The 17,724-nt window shown below is 41.5% G+C and overlaps 1 protein-coding gene and 1 long non-coding RNA gene across 6 annotated transcripts in view; one reads left to right on the top strand and one right to left on the bottom strand.

Moving 5' to 3' along the window:
* The first annotated feature begins 73 nt into the window (after positions 1 to 73).
* On the top strand, positions 74 to 16,641 carry LOC308198462. Its single transcript, XR_013953932.1, has 2 exons — positions 74 to 9,421; positions 9,502 to 16,641. It is a non-coding gene; the product is annotated as an uncharacterized lncRNA (long non-coding RNA).
* The window catches only part of ATF2 (activating transcription factor 2), a 52,149-nt gene continuing 49,245 nt past the window's right edge, over positions 14,821 to 17,724 (bottom strand). For 4 of the 5 annotated variants that reach the window (XM_080600845.1, XM_080600843.1, XM_080600841.1 and 1 more), the window contains one exon: positions 14,821 to 17,495. In XM_080600845.1, coding sequence (XP_080456971.1) covers positions 17,269 to 17,495 — 227 coding nt within the window. In that variant the 3' untranslated portion in view covers positions 14,821 to 17,268. The remainder of the gene's footprint in view (positions 17,496 to 17,724) is intronic. The other variant, XM_080600844.1, reaches the window with a different exon arrangement.

The following is a 17,724-nucleotide window of genomic DNA, read 5'->3' as shown; positions in this document are numbered from 1 at the left end:
CGCTGCCGCTGCTCGCTGCCTGCCCGCGCTCTCAGCGCGGCCCGCCGCCTCGGGGAGCCATCTTGCGCCGCCGCTCGGCCCGCCTCCTGCCGCCCGCCCGGCCTGCGCCGCCGCCGCCGCCCGCGGGACGGTTGCCGTGGCAACGCGGCCGCCGCCGGGGCACAAAGGGAAGGAGCCGGGAGCGGAGCCCTCGGGCCCCCCCGGGCGGTCGCGGGGCAGGGGGGCGGCCCCCGCGCCCCCGAGGCGAGGCGAGGCCGGGCCGGGCCGGGCGCTGCCCCCCCGTTATCGCCGCTGCCCCGTGAGGGGAGCTGATGGCGGGGCCGCCGGGCACGCCGCGGGCGGCGGGCGGCCTGCGTCCCCTCAGCCCCCTCCTGAGGCACCGCCTCGGAGCTGCACGCACCCGGTACAAAAGAAAGAGCAGTCTTGTCAACAACCACCGCTTTCTTGTGAAAAAAAACCAAACAAACAACTTTTTAGAGCAGGGTGGAAGGCCAGCGAGTATTTCCAGTAGCGTGACAGCGGGTGCGCGGTCCTGGGCGGAGAAGGGCGCTGCGGAACCCCCCCCTCAGAGCTGTTCAGGCACAAGAAGTTTCAACCAGCCCGGCTGCCATCGGCTTTCGCTGCCCACGACTGTAAATCCTAGGAGTAAAACCATTTGAGTGAAAAGAGAGCATCACGCCCGGTGTGACGCTATGCCACAGTTCGCGTGTTTAGCCCGAAAACAAGTGCTTAAAGCAGCAGTTAGCACCCGGCAGACCTTCCCCAGCATCCGGACGGTCAGAGCTGCACGACGCGATGGCTCCCGACCTGTCGGCATCGCTTCGCCATGCAGGCACAGCCGGCGTGTGCTGAGAATTCAAATCCAGCCCGGGCGTGAGCAACACAAAAAGTTTCCCCAAAGCCAGTTAATTACAGCTGTGCAGATCCCACAGCCCTCAGGGGAAGCGTGGAGGCAGTGGCGAGGGCACTGAGGAGCAGCGGGCAGCCTGCGGGACCTGTGCCGGGACCTGCAATACGTTTTCTTTCAAGGAGGTGACATAAAGGTCTGTCTGAAATATCAATGCTTTGTGCAGTGAGGTACACGTGGTTTTGTCACTCTAAATTCTACCTAGCCCATTTGTAGAGAGCAAAAGGGAGAGATTTTGTAGGAAAGATGTCAAGATCTTTGAATCTTGCTTTAAAGGTCATTTGAGGGCAGTCAAAATATTTGAAAACGTGTTTTTTTGGTGATATACTTTGCTTATCGTGCAAAGTTTTGGTTTTTTTTTAAATAAACATTTCATCTCAACGCAGTCATTTCCTCCCTTTTATTTCTTCCCAAATGAATAGTAGTAGCACGACAGACCTGATTTCATAAAACTTTTTAATTTTGTAAGTATAACGTGTGAAAGTTTGAGCAGCTGGGCTACTGAGAAATAATGAGATTAAAATAGATGGAAAATGGTTTGGAAGAAGCAACACAAATAATCTTTGCCATTCTGCCTCCACAATTCAATCTTTGTATGCACAGAGTGTTTTGCTTTCCTTATTTTTGAAAGGAGTTAAACCTTCATACTTTTTTTTTTTTTCCTACATTTCCTGGAATTAAATAGCAAGCTTTCATGTTAATTTCCCTGAATTAGATAACCAGCTTTTATTCTTCTACTACTCCAAAGTCTTTATCGCTATCTTGTTTACATTAGAAATGTTTTGTTGTCCAGAGAAAGTAATACTGTTTTTCATAATAAGCGTTATCAATACTGCAGTTGTTAAGGTCAGCCCGAGTAATTTGATCAGTCATTTCAATTGTCTAATCAAGTCTTTGGTATTAATGCAGTTATGGCTAAGATTTAAGGAAGTGTGTTGGTCATTCCACACTTAGTTGCTATCATCATATTTTACTGTGCCAGGAAGAGTTCTGCAGCTGATCTGAGTTTTCAAAACAAATTGAGCTGGATCATTATTTCTTATTAAGTTATTTGCATGGCTCAGGAGCGTGCTTTGGCGTGCGAAGAACAGCAGCGGCTTTGGAAGGGACTTTGCGGTCAGCCTCGTACCCAGAGCTCTCCGCCTGCCCTGGTAGGTGGTGGCACGGGCGGCGTGCACACAACGCTGTCCTAAAACTACATCATGTCTCACCAGGCCAGCACATCTTAGCGCACCCGTAATAAAGTTTTAACAACTCTGGGGATTTCGTTAGAGAGCTGGAGCTCAACTCACTCACCGTCTGCCGCTGGGGTGAGGAGGGGAGGAAACGCTGAAGCGACCCGCACAAGGCCCCCTCCTGCTGCCGCCCAGCCCCAAGGCTGCGGCTGCTCCCTCACACAGAAGAGGACCCAGTTTGGCACTACCGAGTAGTTCGCCACTGATTTAAAGGGAAGCAGTGACGACCTGGGTGTTCTGTTCCCCTCGATCTGCAGCCCTTGAAGAGCCCTCCTTTTAAAAACTGGTTTGTTAGCATCGCTTCCCATGGGAAAAGCATTGTTACACTTGCCACCTGGTAGGAATGTTCTGGGGTGTATTTACCGAGATTGTACCTAAGAACAAAGTCTGCAGAAGAGTAATAGAGATGTGAGATGCTATCCTCTGGTCTGCTCGTTGTCTTTCAGTTGGTTTCTTGCCTTGTCCCCTAAGCCTCATGGCTCTTTAAATCCCACGGGCAGTTTCTACTGCTTCACTCTCCGTGTTAAATTTCCTTCCTGGGATTTAGGGCTGGTTTCCAGTGTTTAGATCTTCATCTTGGCCCCTGTCCTTGTGCCCCCTCACTTTTGATACTGAGCACAGAGCGCAGTGGCCCGCTACCCACTGCGGTCTTCCTTTGATCCATCACCTTGTCTGAGGGTCTGGTACAAAATTGCTTCTAATTACCAGACATTTATTCTTCAAACCTTAACTAATTCACTAATCATATGTTGATAAATGAGATTTTAAAATTAATTACTGACATTTATAAAGATTTATACACAACTGTAAAGAAAGGTTTCCAGTTTGTAAATACAATATTGTGTGAAGGAAAAAAAACATAAATTAAAGCTGTCCAGTATTAATGGGAAACAGTAAAAATGAAGACGCGGTGAAATGTTACCTGAATAGGGGTAGCATCTCATCACAGTTACTGTCTTCGTGTAACAGACCCCCTTGACAGCAGGAAAACAGCTCCGTAGAAGCCTTGTCATGTGCAGAATTTAATTTAGCTTCTAATGTGTAATTGCTGGGAGTGCCTGGAGCAGGCGGGGAGCAGCCAGCGGCTGCGTTACTGAGCGCCTTCCCAGTTCCTCTTATTTGCAACGCAACATTTACTCCTTGGAAGACGGTGAGGCAGATTTCTACCACTTGCTCGGTAAGATAAATTCAATTGTTCTATCTAATTTAAAAATCATCAATAAAAAGTTGGAAGACTGACTACCAAGCTTTCTTAAGCTTTCTAGTTAAAATTAATGTTTGTGTAAGCAACAGCTACTTCGACGTAACATCAAGCCTATCGCCAAGTACAGAACTGGCATTGCACGTTACCAGCATTTTGATGCCACTGTTGTTCATTACTAATGGCAAAGTCGTTTAAACCTAACATTATCCAGCACTGTACAGGCACACAGAGAGGCAGAATCCCTGCGCCAAGTACAGCAGCCACAAGCAACCTTTGCAAACCAGACGTGTTCGGCGCCCTGCTCGGATTTGCGCCAGTCTGTAGATTTCTGCGGCAATAAAATCTTTTTTCCTTTTTAAGCTGTCAAGATATTTTTTCTTTTATCTGCAGGGTGCAGACGAGCAAAGTAACAGTTACAGGGAGAAACCTGCTCGTTGAATTTGATGATCATTGCCAAGGAAAGCAAGATACGTGCACCATATCCACCGTTCTTTCTGTTTTAAATCACAACCACAACATTATAAAATCACTTCTGGCATCCTGTCCTAATCAGTAGGCATTGCACTCTATCTGCTAACAACTTTACAGTGGGTGATGTACTTCAGTGAAGGGAAAAATGGGCTTAACAGGACTGCTTTTGGCTCTCTGGGTCATGAGAAATGTTTAACAGACTAAGTGACATCAGCAACCTTTAGAACTAGATTTTTTTTTTTTTGGTTACCCCAGAAGTGAATGCCCCAAGATCTAAAGGGAAGCAGCACAGGACCATGATCCTAATTTCAAGACTGAACTAAACATCTTAAACTTAACATCTAAACTATTCGCTGTGTTTAGATTGCTGCTATGGGACATCACACCATTTTTGACTGACTTTGACAGCATCAAAGGAAAAAAGCTCACTCTTCTCTATGCTGCCTGAGCAAACCCCTTTTCAAAATAATTCTTAAAGACTTCCACATTACGGCTTCCACTTAATGGGATTTCCAAGGCATCTACACAAATGTGATGAGAAATACATCAAGAAGAGATAATATGGATAGTAAAACTATCTATGGATCTTGAGAAAATCCTATGATCTTAATCTTTGATGTAATTTCCTTTAAAAAGAAAGCCTGCGTCCGAATTCCTCTTCATAGCCAGCTTTTCCCATGCCACAGATGGAAACAGCAACACCTTACAAGAATACCCACCTTTGCCCCCTCTTTGCTCTAACACCGCTGACGCTGGAGCACCAAGGATGCTGGGCTGGCTGGATCTGAAGTATGCCTTCTTTTGCTCTGAATTAGGTGGCTACCTACAGCTTCTCAGATAGGTAATTCTTCCCTGCCATCCAGTTCGAAGGTTGTTTTCATATCAAGAACAACCTCATTCCCACTTTTTCCCCATGCTTTCACCTTCAGTCCATTTGATTTTAAGAGTGCTGTAAGGGTGAAATTAAAGGTGATTGTCATGCATAGGAATTAATGAGGCAGAATCCTAAAATGATCTAAATGTTTTGGGTCTCTCTATTCAATAAGCATCACCCAAACTCCTCGAATACTTTCAAACGTGAATGTAAAAGTACTTCCAATACTACAGCCCTGCAGAAGAAAGATGGCTCTTTCTAAGAGCAGGAGCTGGAAAAGCATTGAAAAACAAAGTGTGCTATATGGAAAGAAAAAACCCTGAGCTACCCAAATTTCTTTTATAATTGCTATTGCATAGATTGCTAGATGTGACCAAAACTAATTGAGACTTCCCTCCCATTAAGCTATGGTCTCCCTGCGGGTGTAAGCACACGAACGAGGTGCTGGAGCTCTCACTGGGAAGGCAGTTGCGCAGCGTGTTGGTGCTTGGAGCCCAGAAGGACCGACGGTGGCACTCGGAGCTTCACTCCCACGCCAGTTTCCAGGTGACACTGACAGCAAGCGGTATGAGAACGGTCAAGTGACCAAACTACTTAGAGCTGCTAAATAGTATTTTTATTTGTGGTCTGAATGTACTTTAATGCTAGACCTGCAGCAAGCTTTCTTATTGCTTGTGTGTACACTAAGTTACGTTTTTAAGAGTTCTGCATACAAAACCCACAATATGTTTTTGATTGCTTGCTTTATTAAGTGAAATGAACAGGGTAATTAAAGAAATTCCAGGAAGTTTCTGCTTTCTGTCTCCCAGGGACAAGCTTCAAGTGTCAAAGGAGATAATACTGATGGCTGTAAAACACCCAAGTGTGTTTATATTGCTTCAAAAATGCAGCTTGTAGCTTCTATTTAACTTTCATAATATTTCCTTTTTAAACCATGTTTAAAAATACATTTTAAGGCATTAGTTGAAATAGAGCTTATATGTATTTGAAAAAATCTGGTAATCACAATTTAAAAAGCATAAGGCAAGCCATTTGCAAAGCAGTCTTGGGAATAAACTGTTATGAATATAATTTTATCCATAAACACTGAAAATCAAGAACAAGCAAACCATCAGAAAATCTTCAAGATATTTCTAGTCTTGACTTTCAAAACATCTTTAACCCCGAGCAGATGAGCTCCTACTTGACACCATAAACTATGCCACAGAATCAGCAGTGGTCTCAGTGCAGTAAATCAAGACTTCTAGATCCACTGCATGGCTCTGAAGAATTACTAAAGATATTAAACTTTATCATAAGCAACCCAGACCTGCAGTTCTAAAGTGCTGCTGCGTAGAACATCCACAAGGGAGAATTATTTTGTACCAGATCTTCAACTTGCAGCTTTTATTCCCAATAAATAATGAAAAATTCTGATTACTCTTTAACTACTTTAAGACCACATTCTTTAAAATACTTCTTAGTGCAATTATTTGATTTTCTAATACCAGAGCCCTCTAAATTATTTCTACATTCTTAGATAATCTAATATTACCAAAGCCATTCAAAAATAAAAACAGAATGTTTTTAATCAGGGAATTAGTTATCTGGCAGTTCTCATGCATCTTGCTTCTCAGAGCTGCATCGTCTAGGCTACTTAGGGTTCTTTGAAAGAATGTTAAAGCTTAAGAGCACATGGAATGTGTAAGGGTATTTTAAAGCTCAGTAACTTGCTCTGTATGAATAAGGGTGGGTAGGCCCCGGCAAGGCAAAATTCAGCTCCTAATCTGACGCAGTTTTTGTGGTGTTTTAGAAAATGGTCTATATGAGTGAGTATTGAACTTTAGAAATGTTCTGAGAATTTCCTACTCTATTGAGATATGCAATCTAGTTGTCAAGTGGAAACATACAACAGCCCTTGTAGAATGAACTTTAATGGGGTGAAGATGCTCCTAAGTTCAAATCTCAGAGTGTTTAGATAGCAAAAGCCTTAGATAACTAATTTGTAGTTCAGCCGTGTTTCCCATACCTTCTGCCAGGAAGACTTTCGAAGGAGAATATAAAATCTTTCAAACTGAGCGAGCAAGCATATGCACTGCTGGTACCGTTCAGCTTTACTGCACTTATCACAGCCAGCTCTGCAAGCACTCAGGTAACAGCAGCAGAGCACAAAGAGAAGCACGGAGTAACACTGGAAATAGCTTTCAAGACCAGCATTAGCTCTTCAGGATCACAGGGAGATGACATTAACCAAAGCAACTTCAAAGAGCTGAAATAGATTAAAGTTTTTCTCTTAATGATTTTAAAGTGTTATTGAAGGGATCAATAGCTTTTCCTGTTAAACAAACAAGCTGTTTAAATCAAGTATTCCTGGAGAGGAGACAAACCACCCTTGGAAGTAATAGTGGGATTTAATTAGGATTTGAGATTTTCACTGTTCATTAATTGATCTGCCAGTCTCAAAATAGTTCTAGTGAAGGCGAGTTTACAGCAATGATTCCTTATGAAAGGACAGGATTACCTGATCCCTTCTAAGCCCTTTTATCTGTGCCAAACGGCATGATTTATCATGTGCTTTCCATAGAGAGAAACTTTGCTGTAACTGATGCCACCGTTTTGCTGGGGAGAGGAGGGCAGAGAAGGGGGAGAAAAGAGTGTTATTTCCCCTTCCTTTAACAATAAAACAGTTGCATCCCTTGACTGCGAACATTTCGGTCATTGTCAACTAAGACATGTGAAAAGCCCCTCACAAAGCAGAACTAAATTAACAGATATCCAGGTCCTAAATTGGCAGTGCCAGAGACAATTACTAAGACTTGGTGTGTTATTGATTCTCTTTATAGGACTATAAAATGTATCAGTTACTTGGACAACTCTATACAACATGAGGAAAGCGTGGTTGTTGTTAGATGCAAGAACAGCTGGCTATTGCCATGACAATCTGTGCGTTACCAGAATTGCAAAAGAACGTGAGGATTTCTGTTCCAAGGCGTCAAAGCAACGCACTATGCTACAAGCAAGCCCTGTAACTAGCATCCGTCCCTGTAAACTGATCCACCTTGCTCTTTCAAGGAGGTGGAATTGTGCTGGAAGTCTGATCCTTATATCCAAGGTACGCCCCGTGGGGACCAATGCAACCAAGTAATGCCCACCCCAGCACTGCAGGTGGCAGCTGAATCAAGTTCAGCTCTGCAGCTGAAGCTCTCCGGACTTTTGCACTGCAATTGCAAAGCTCATGTGGGTGGAAGGTGTGGTATGGGGCTGGGACAGACCCCTTGGAGCTGAGGACTTTGACTCTCGTCAGCTGTTACTGCCAGGAGCCAAGAAAATGCCATGTGCCTGCTTTTTCTAACACAGTTTCCTTTGTACCTGAAAAATCTTCACCAAAGAAGGAGGAGAGAAATAGAGACAAGAAGTGTGCCCGTACAGGCAGGGAATAGGAGGGAAAGGTAGGACCCCCCCCCCCCCCCCCCTTTCTAATGCTGAAATCCTGGTTCTTCCTCCACCCCATCGCCTATAAATGACCTCCCATTTCCCACACGGAGATCCTGAGCCCTCAGTTCTCTCCAGCTCTGTCATCCCCAGGCACCGCTCCTCTGTCACGCCAGGAATTCTGACCCCATACCTGGGTGATGGTTGTGTTGATTGGTGAGGAGAACTAAAACACACAGCAGGCACTAGCACTTCTGTTGGCAGGCCTAAAGAAGCTCATCTCCCACCTCAGTTTGTGCCTTTCGCGCTGTTGGGGCTGTTTTCTCTTCTGAACCCACTTTGGCATTCACGTGGCTCACGAGGTGAGGTCTGAGGTTTTCCCCAAATTCAGCAGCCGTTCGGTGTACTGCTGGGCTGGGATGCTGACCACAGGCAGCAAGAGGTCACCGTGTGTCTACAGGCTCCTCGCAAAGGCAACCCTGCCACCACAGTCACTTAGTTTTGCTCTTTGTTAGGAAATTCCTAAACTGCAGCTGGGTTAACCCCAGGCAGGACAGAGTTCCTCACACAGGGGGTGCAGAGGATGAGATGCAGCTGGCTGGCTCCTCTTACAGCTGTGCATGTGGCAGTTTTAATTTAAGCAAAATCAGAGGTCAGCTTGCACAATGGGTCTTGTGATCTGCATATCACTACACGAACCTCAGGCCTGTGGCTACATCCAGGACGCACTGCTAACAGGAATTTTGGGCAAAGTAGGGTTGGTGGGGCAGATGCTGTGAGCATCTTGTGTTGAGACAGGGTAGTGTGAACCAGTAGATGGAGAAATTCAAACTGGAAAAAAACAGATGCATTAGCAAAAGCAGAACCCGCCCCAGTCACAATGAAGCACAAAACCACTGGCAGATGAAAGACTGCAGCTCTGTCTTCAGTCAGCTCTGCTTCTAACATGGGAGTACTCCCATCAATGGGCTCAAACCACAGGCAGGGTATGACTGCTGGGTCCAACCCCCAGCTCACATTCACAAATGCATTTAAATATAATTTCAGGGAAAAAAAAGTGTTATTTTTTCATGCTGTGCAAGCAAAGCCTGCTATTCAACTCCAGCAGCTAGTTCACAGCAGCAACAGCTTCCAGGAATGTATTTGAGAGGCTAAATTTCAATTTTGATGTGTTTTAAAGCTTATATTCTCTAAGGAGCCAAGTAGGCAAATTGTGCTATGAAGGGGCTCGTACAACTAGCTAAGAGGGAACAGTTTCCCCTTACCTCCTTTGGGAATGAAGAACCAGAGGGAAAAGCCCCCTACCAGGAGAGGGACAGGTGAGCGTGGAGTCGGCGAAGGCAGCTTTCAGCTTCTCTTCATGCAGCATCAGCCAAATTAATGTTTTGTCTGCTACTAGTTAACAGCGAGATGCAGCCTGCCAGCTACGTCTGAAAGTTTGTCCAGCCCCTAGCAGGGGAAAGCCCGGCTGCCTGCACCAGGAGCAGAGGAAGGAAGGGAGTTTTCAGCAGCGCAGCCCAACGGGGGATGCAGGCGCAGACTCATGGGAGCTGCGCCTTTCCCCAGCCTCTCCATCTTCCTCTCTCAAGCGCTTTTACAGCTCAATGTGCTGTAAAATGCAGGAGATCAGCAAAAATACCTACACATTTTATGATAATGTAAAGAATGTACTTGCTCAAAACATTTAGCAGTTACCACTAGATGGCATTTCGTTCCTGAGAAACTGGAAACTCCCAGATTTTGAATTGTTACAGACAGCAGGAAATAGTATAAAATGGAATTACCTCACTCCGTTAATAATTCATTATCCATTGTCTTGTATAAGCAAGACATCACTAACACAAGATAATTTTACTTGCCAACTTATAAATCCCCTTTGTTTAACTATAGATTGCAACTCCTCTCTCCAGCCCCCTGCTCGGTAGGCAGGGAGCTGAGCTGCAGTCAGCACTTACCAGTCTTCTTCACATTTTTAAATGAAAGACAAATGTAAGCCAGTTCACAGACTTGGAGTGTGCCATGGACAACTGCCAGAAATGCTTTGCTCCAGTAACTGTGCACTGTATTTCCTGTGCTATTTTTGGATAAACCCTCAATACAGACTGCAGTAGAAAAAGTAATTCCCATTCAGGACTAGAGCTGTTACAAGCCCCAGTTATGGATATTATACTTTGTGCCAGGACATTTTAATTTCAACATGTACAAGCAAGCTGTGATGTACACGATGACATTTCCATTCTTTGTCTCCGCATGGTACAACACACCATACTCCGAGGTGCAATCAAGTTCTACTTTGCACACCCTGGAGTTGTACGGAGGCGTCTTGTTTAGCGTCTGCAAGCTGCTCAGTACTGGATGAGAACAAAACAAGCAAGAGGATTTCCCTTACTGTGCAGCAAAATGGAAGACTGAGAGGTGAACTATTAACTTCTAAGGAGTAAGGGACTAGAGCACAGTTAATTTTTACTTATGGAAAGTCAAAACAGCTCCAATAAACGTACTTATTTAATTTTGCATTTATACAAATCTACATATGTGGATATTTTTTTCTCATTAGATGATCGTTAAGTACCACTGCTCCAAGTATATAGGAACCTGGTCAACAGTTCATCAGAGCAAAATTAACAATCTGAATATCAACGTAACACCCAGCACTTTTATGAGAAAACGTGTGAAAACCATCCATGTAAGAATGATTAAAAATACCATTATTTCCATTTTCTAAGGAGTACTGCAGGGTCAAAAATGGGATTGCACACTGACAGGGTGATCTGCATTAGCATACTTGCATACAAGAGGCACAAGCTGTGCTACTTGCAGCTAAATGCTGAAGACTAGAGACTTGCATGTCTAGAGAAGCTGTTTTGAGATGGCTCTTGCACCATTACAGAGATGACAAGACTAGAAAATGTATTTGCATCCTATTTAAGCTTCTTTGTTTATGGTTTACTGCTCTGTGCCAACTTTGTACACTTTTGTGAAATACTTGCGCAGTGCTGCAGATCAGTGGCACAGGACTTAGCTTGAACTAAAAGCTTTTTCTTGGTACATGTTGTGAGATGGACAACTGAAATTGTAGGTTTTTTTGTTTCTGTTTTTGTTTTTTTTTAAGAAGTTATTTTCAAGTTATTGTTATCCCAAGTACCTTGATTCTGATCATTGTGAAACCAGAGGATTCAGTATGAAGGCCAGCACACTGACAGCGCTTTAGGAAGGTCAGAAGAACTTTGGAGAAGATTCTCAGGAAGTCTTCACCCCTACCTTTGCAGTGCAGCACAAGCACTGCTGGAGGAGAGCCATTCGATGACGACGCAGAACCCGCAAAGGAAAGAAATGCAGCACGGGACAGGAACAGGAGGGCTGCTGCTGGAAGCCCAGAACTAGCTAGGCTGCAATGAGTTACCAGGCAAAATTAGGAGAAAAAAAAATAATTTTCTGGATACAAAGCATTTTAAGCAAAAAGCAATCCCCAAACCAAACTTTTTATTGACTACATAAAGCGTTGTAAAGACCAAAGCCTAGGTTCTCCACACTGTAAAGACCTGCTTAGGCACGTCTTACATCCTTCTGCTTACGCCCATTGTCCCTCCCCAAGGCTGTGCATCTGCCCCATGGAATTGCCTTCTGGTCAGCACAGTTCCTAGTCCCATTTCTGCAGTTAACTTCATTTTCCACTGGCATTCTGAAAGAAAAGCCAGCCCAAAAAATTCCCAGACAAAACCCAAAAGATACTCCACATATGCTCTGTGAAAAACAAGTGAGGTTCCTGTGTAATGTAAAACTGCATACCAACATGCTTCAGAGAAACACTTAACTCTCAGGTGTTTTTTGATATATACTTAATGTATCTAAAGTATACGTCTCACACCAATGTCTCCTGCTGTTAACAGCTCTTCAGCTCCACTGGCAACAGCCACAGTAATTGCTGCTTGCCACGGACAAGGGTCTGGATGGCTGTGGCTAGATCAGGTGAGTTCTCCATACCTTTCAGGGTGGAGCCTTATGGCAGCATTCAGAGAACCCACGAACACTAGTATCATGGATTTTTGAGCAGCTGAAGATCTGAATTGAGAAAATATTCAGGAAAAAGCTTCCCTGTTAGGCTAAGCTACTGCAAGGTGCTAGGTATGACAATGACTTCAGAGGAACAATTTCAGCCTTGGAAAGATGCAATGTTGGGTTACAAGAAAAAAAAAAAAAAAGACACACGATCAGTAGGTCACAATACACAGAAATAGTCATTTACACTCACATTTCCTTAGACTAAATTATTGTTTACCAGCAAGACAGAAGCGTAGATGGTGATTAGCAGCCAGCTAAATCAGATTCTGTTCTCCTATTTGGGAAAGCCTGATTACAGAAGGTGCTTTAAGTTTAATATTTTAAGATAATGATGTACTACAGAATTTTAAGTGTCTTTTTGGTTTAGTAAGTATATATTTTTTTTTGTTGTTGTTTTTAAATTTAGCTTAATACTATTATTCTCAAGAAACATGAGCTGGACTGAAATAAATCAGCAGACATCAAAACAAAAGTTTACATTCTCCAAAGCTGTGTGTTTATGCCAGTTTAACTATGTCAAAGTAGCGACGCTTTCTTAGGTAGACAAGATCCACGGTATCTTAAGCTCTTGGTGCCTGGCATATTTTAACAGCCATTTCTGTTCTGTGGGTGTGTGTACCCTTATCTGATAGGTGAACACATCAGGAAAAAAAAACAGTAGAAATAAATATACTTGCATAATCACAAGACTTTTATGATTAAATATTAATTCTCAGATTAAATTCTGCTATATGTAGTTTATTTTAAAACTTAAGAACCTTCTCTCTCTTCTTCCCCCAAAATGAATAGGAAAAAAAAGTGCTTGGAAAAACACGCACCATTATAAAAATGATTTACAGTAGACGGACAGAGACTTCGAGTAAGATTTAAACTGGATCAAGTTTACCTGTCTTGTTATTCTACTGACAGCCATGCAATCAGATTGCAACTAACCCCCTGCCTAGGAAATGGGAAGCTCTGAAGGTAGTTGCACTTTGCACAATTATGAAGCCATCAGCATACAACCTGTGCTCCCTAGTAGTGCTCCTGACTTCTGCAGAGCATCTCTAACTTCTTGAAGTAAAGGCTGCCATAAAAAGCAAATATAACCAGGGAGAAAGCAACATGCGAAACCATGACATTCCACACTAAATACATATATACACTTTCCTGGGCTCACCAAACAGAAAAATATTTTGGAGAGGAAGCAATTGAAGAACAAGAGAGGTCATGATCTTAAATTTTGGGAGAAAAAAAAAAGTCACATTAAAAGCTGGAGTTAAAAGGACGAGAAACTTTTTTTTTTTTTAATAAAAAAATTTTTTTCATGATGGTGTCATCTAGACCTACCCCTACACAGTGTTATATAAGACAGGTTAAATAAATCATACCTGTACCACTGTTGGCACAGTGGTTAAAAATAAATGTAAAGAAAATACTACTCTAAGGTATGTTACACTTACTGCTCTGCAATGTAAATGAGTGCAGTTCAAATTATTTCTCCACTGAGGGAGGCAACAGGCAGCACATAAATGCAAACAACCTTCATTAGACACATTGTCATGAGTATATTAATCATGTCAAGAAGCATTGCTGGAGTTTCCTTCAGCATAATTTAACATACCTTACTTTATTAGGATGCACTTAATTTCACTATGTTTTCCCCTCATTATCATTTATGATGACCAATTAAAATGTTTGTGTCTGTCTCTAAGCAAATTACTTCTGTAATTCCAGTAGCTGAAATCACCACTCATCCAACACTTGTCATCTAGTTCCATCAGTGTAATATCTTCATATCTTTATTTGCCCAGCCTATATTAGCATTTTAAAGAGAAAAAGCTTACTTGGATTGGATATTTACATATAAAATGATTTTTTTTTTTTTTACAGTGGGGACGGTTGGTTGTTTTCTTCCCCTGCTGCCCTGTTATATAGCCTTCAAGCCTTTTTCCTCAAAACGACAAGCATAACTCATATAGTTAGGAAAAGAAAATAATGAAGGAACAGTGCTTGGGCACTATTCCTATATTGAGCTTACAGTTGCATGCAGTTTAAATTTAATTTCCTTTGGTCAATACATGCAATAATTGCATGTACACAGCAACTTTACCTCCTTTTTCCCCAAAAATCCTCCACATCAGAGTCTAGCCAAGAGCTTTTCAAACGATAACAGGATATAGCGCCTCACAGATCATGCTTTCTACATTTGTAAGGCCAAACTACTTTTAATATTCTAACAAACATGAGGGCATGATTTCTTCTCAACCTTTCACAACAAAACTACGAGCAGTTCATCTGACTGCATCTGTAATTTCCTAGCTTCATCTATATTAATTTGAGGTTAAGATACTTTGAAAGTTAGCTGGAAATGTTGATTACACACAACACTTTTGCTGTGGCACTCACTGCAATCAGAAAAGGCTGAGCAAAGCTTGTGATCACCAAGCTGTCTGTGAACTCCTTCTGTGGATCACCTTAGGCTCCCGGACCTGAAGACACATGGCTAACTCCCCAGAAGGTGCTGGATCTCAACTGCCAAGCAATGGGATTAGGCTTAATTTCTAAAGAATCATACGTATTTTTACACACATAATGTTATTTTTTATATTATAGTAATGACTTCCAGAAAAATGCTGATAATGGCAATGATGAAGAAAGAAGTCCGAAGACAGCGCTGCCTTTTAGAACAATTATAATTTCATTAAAATAGGAACATAACTTAAAGATAGATTTTATTCTCTTTGATGATTTACTCATGCAAACTGCACATAAAAGAAAACAGTACAGTTTGTGAAACATGTCCAATGTAAAGACCCAAAATGCTAAGTACAGAAGTAGTGTGACATACGTCTCGAAACGGAATCCATGGTAGTACGACTAATAACTTTTCTCTATTTGCTGAACACAGATTTTAATGGTTCTTTTTCCAGCCCCACTGTTAAAGTCATTAACTGTTTACACGTCTCCTATACACTTATGTACTTATTATACAAGCGCGACAGCTTTGTTATAAAAAAAAAAAACTCCACTTATATAAATATGGTTTAAAAAGCCTTTGTGTTTAGGAGAGCAAATTATAGCATAATCAATGAGGCCTTATCTAGTCCACCAAAACTACAATGAAAAGTGACTGTATAGCTTTCTTGCAGAATTCACATTTTGTGCCTTTGCAATTAATTTCCTTCTCACAAGATGTCCATTGTATTTTACCATCCCCAAAACACTCAAGAAGTGTTATTTTTTTTTCTTTGAAATTGGGAACATAAGACTTTAAAACACACGAGGTTATCAACTCAACTTTGTTTTAAAATACAAAATATTTAGAATCCTTATTATTTGCATGCTTAAAGCCCTGCAATGATACACATATGACCTAGATATTTCTTTGTCCAGTTTTCATTATAGCATGGTTGTATATATATTGTAGAAATTACGATTTTTCCTGTGGATCAATTACATTTTTTAGATTTAAAATTGAATCAAATAGAAATTTGATGGCACTGACACTTAAAAACACATAGTATAGTGTGGAGAAGGAAGAGCAAATGAACTACACAACTCATTATAAATGCATTAAATCTTTGTTATATACATAATGGAATCCTGCTTTACTGCCAGTTGCTACTATGCATCTGTTTTTGCTATTATACAAAGTTTTCCGACCCGAAAGCACACATCTAATTTTTTTTAAACAACTTAATCTATTGTAAAATATTGTACTGTATTTTGAACATGAGTACAGAATCAAAATAGATAATGGCACATTTAAAAAACTCAATATCCTACAGATGATTGGATAATGAGAAAAAGTGTACCTACAATCATTTCATCAGAAACAAACTACATCATGGAATGTTAGTTATCCAAGTTCGCACAGTAAATAACATTTTAAAACTGCAATCACCTATCAGCCAGCATCACATTGAAGGCATCTTTAAACATTCAAGCAAAAGACTGCTGGCATTAACTACTGAACCATTCTCACGCACACACCACACACACCACATTATAATTACATTGTTTCCAAGATACGGTAGATACTGATTTTTTTTTCCACAAGAAAGGTATCAAAATTTTTGCTACTAAAAGATGACAGTGCTTACACAAGAATTAAGTACAAGTTAGCTTGCAAATACAAGACAATGACAAAAAAAAGTCTTGAGTTGTCTGAAGAAGGATTTTAGGCTTTTCTGGCATCCAAAACCATGAGTAAACTCAGTCTGCAACTCAAAAATCCACAAAATATCAACCTACCTTGGAATACTAAGTATTCCGTATTTGATAACCCTGTATTTTACAATATGCTTGCTTACTGGTTTCAGCCTAGCAACAAAGGGTAGTTACAGATATCTAGCTAACTGGAGAAATAAAGCTCTCCTCCTCCCATAATGAAAGTGTTGGAGGAGGAAAAATAACCTGACATCAATTTAAAAAAAAAAAAAGGAAAAAAAATCTATTTAGTAATGATCCTCACCTAGGATAGGTATGTGCATAAGAGTACTGTATCTCATATACTGTACTGGCCCTATTAAACAAATTAAAAACCCCAACGGTTAAAAAGTCAACCAAAATGCTATACATAAAACAACCCAAACATTTTTCTCCCAATGTTCTTCCTCTCATAATGTGCAAAACAACAAAAAGGCAAAAAGAATAAAAGCAAATTTACTGTTACTGTCTTTCTCTTGCCTAGTGCTTTATGACCTTGCTAGCATTGCAAAGTCAATAGGGACTATGCAGAACTTTGGTATAAAATGTCACATAATATTACTATCACAGTCTGGGGGATGACCTTTAGTATTTCACCCCAATGTTTGTTGAAATAATACCAAATTAAAAATGAAATAAACCACATTGTACTGTACACACACTTTACACATTAAGCACAAAAAATAACTAGTAAACCTAATACTTCAAAAAAAAAAAGTCTTTGCAAAGAGACTAGTAACTGGTGTTCTGTCTCACCTTCACCTGCCAATTGTTAAAGCCAAATTTGGGTTTGATTTTTAAAAATGACTAATTTTAAGCTACAATTTCTCCTAGAAGGAGACTGGTCTTTTGTTGATTTCCCTTTAAAGTCACAAACGTATATCTAAGAAACTGATGCAATGCAAGTTTTTAATCAACTTCCTGACGGCTGCGACTGGGAGGGAGGCGCCATGACGATCTGGGAAAGCACTGGCTCTGTGCTCTGGTCCGCCATCTGGGTGAGAACGGAGGTGGCCACCGCTTCGGCCTTGGAAGTGGAGCTTACGCCGTTGGAGGTGCTGACAGAACTGTGCTGAATAGCTTCCGTGTGTGGACTGCTTGGCACCGATATGTCTTCTGAACTGTCATCTTTATCTGCAGCTTAAGAAGAAAGAGTTATTTATTTTTGCCCCCTCACGATGCATACTACTTCCAATGTAACAGCAATCACCTCCCAAATAATTCAAATTCACAGTATGACGTAGTGCAGCAAATTGCAAAACAATCTTACTTTCTTTTTTTTTTTGATAAAACACTACTTCATAAGCAAAAATATGGATTGCATTATGGGGTATTCAGGAAACAAGAACATTTTCACATTGTCAAAATC

Source organism: Anser brachyrhynchus (genome assembly GCF_964034855.1).
Source record: "Anser brachyrhynchus genome assembly, chromosome: 7".
Lineage (NCBI taxonomy): Eukaryota > Metazoa > Chordata > Aves > Anseriformes > Anatidae > Anser > Anser brachyrhynchus.
Note: the sequence above shows the minus strand (reverse complement) of the source record. Positions and strands in the feature narration are given on the sequence as shown.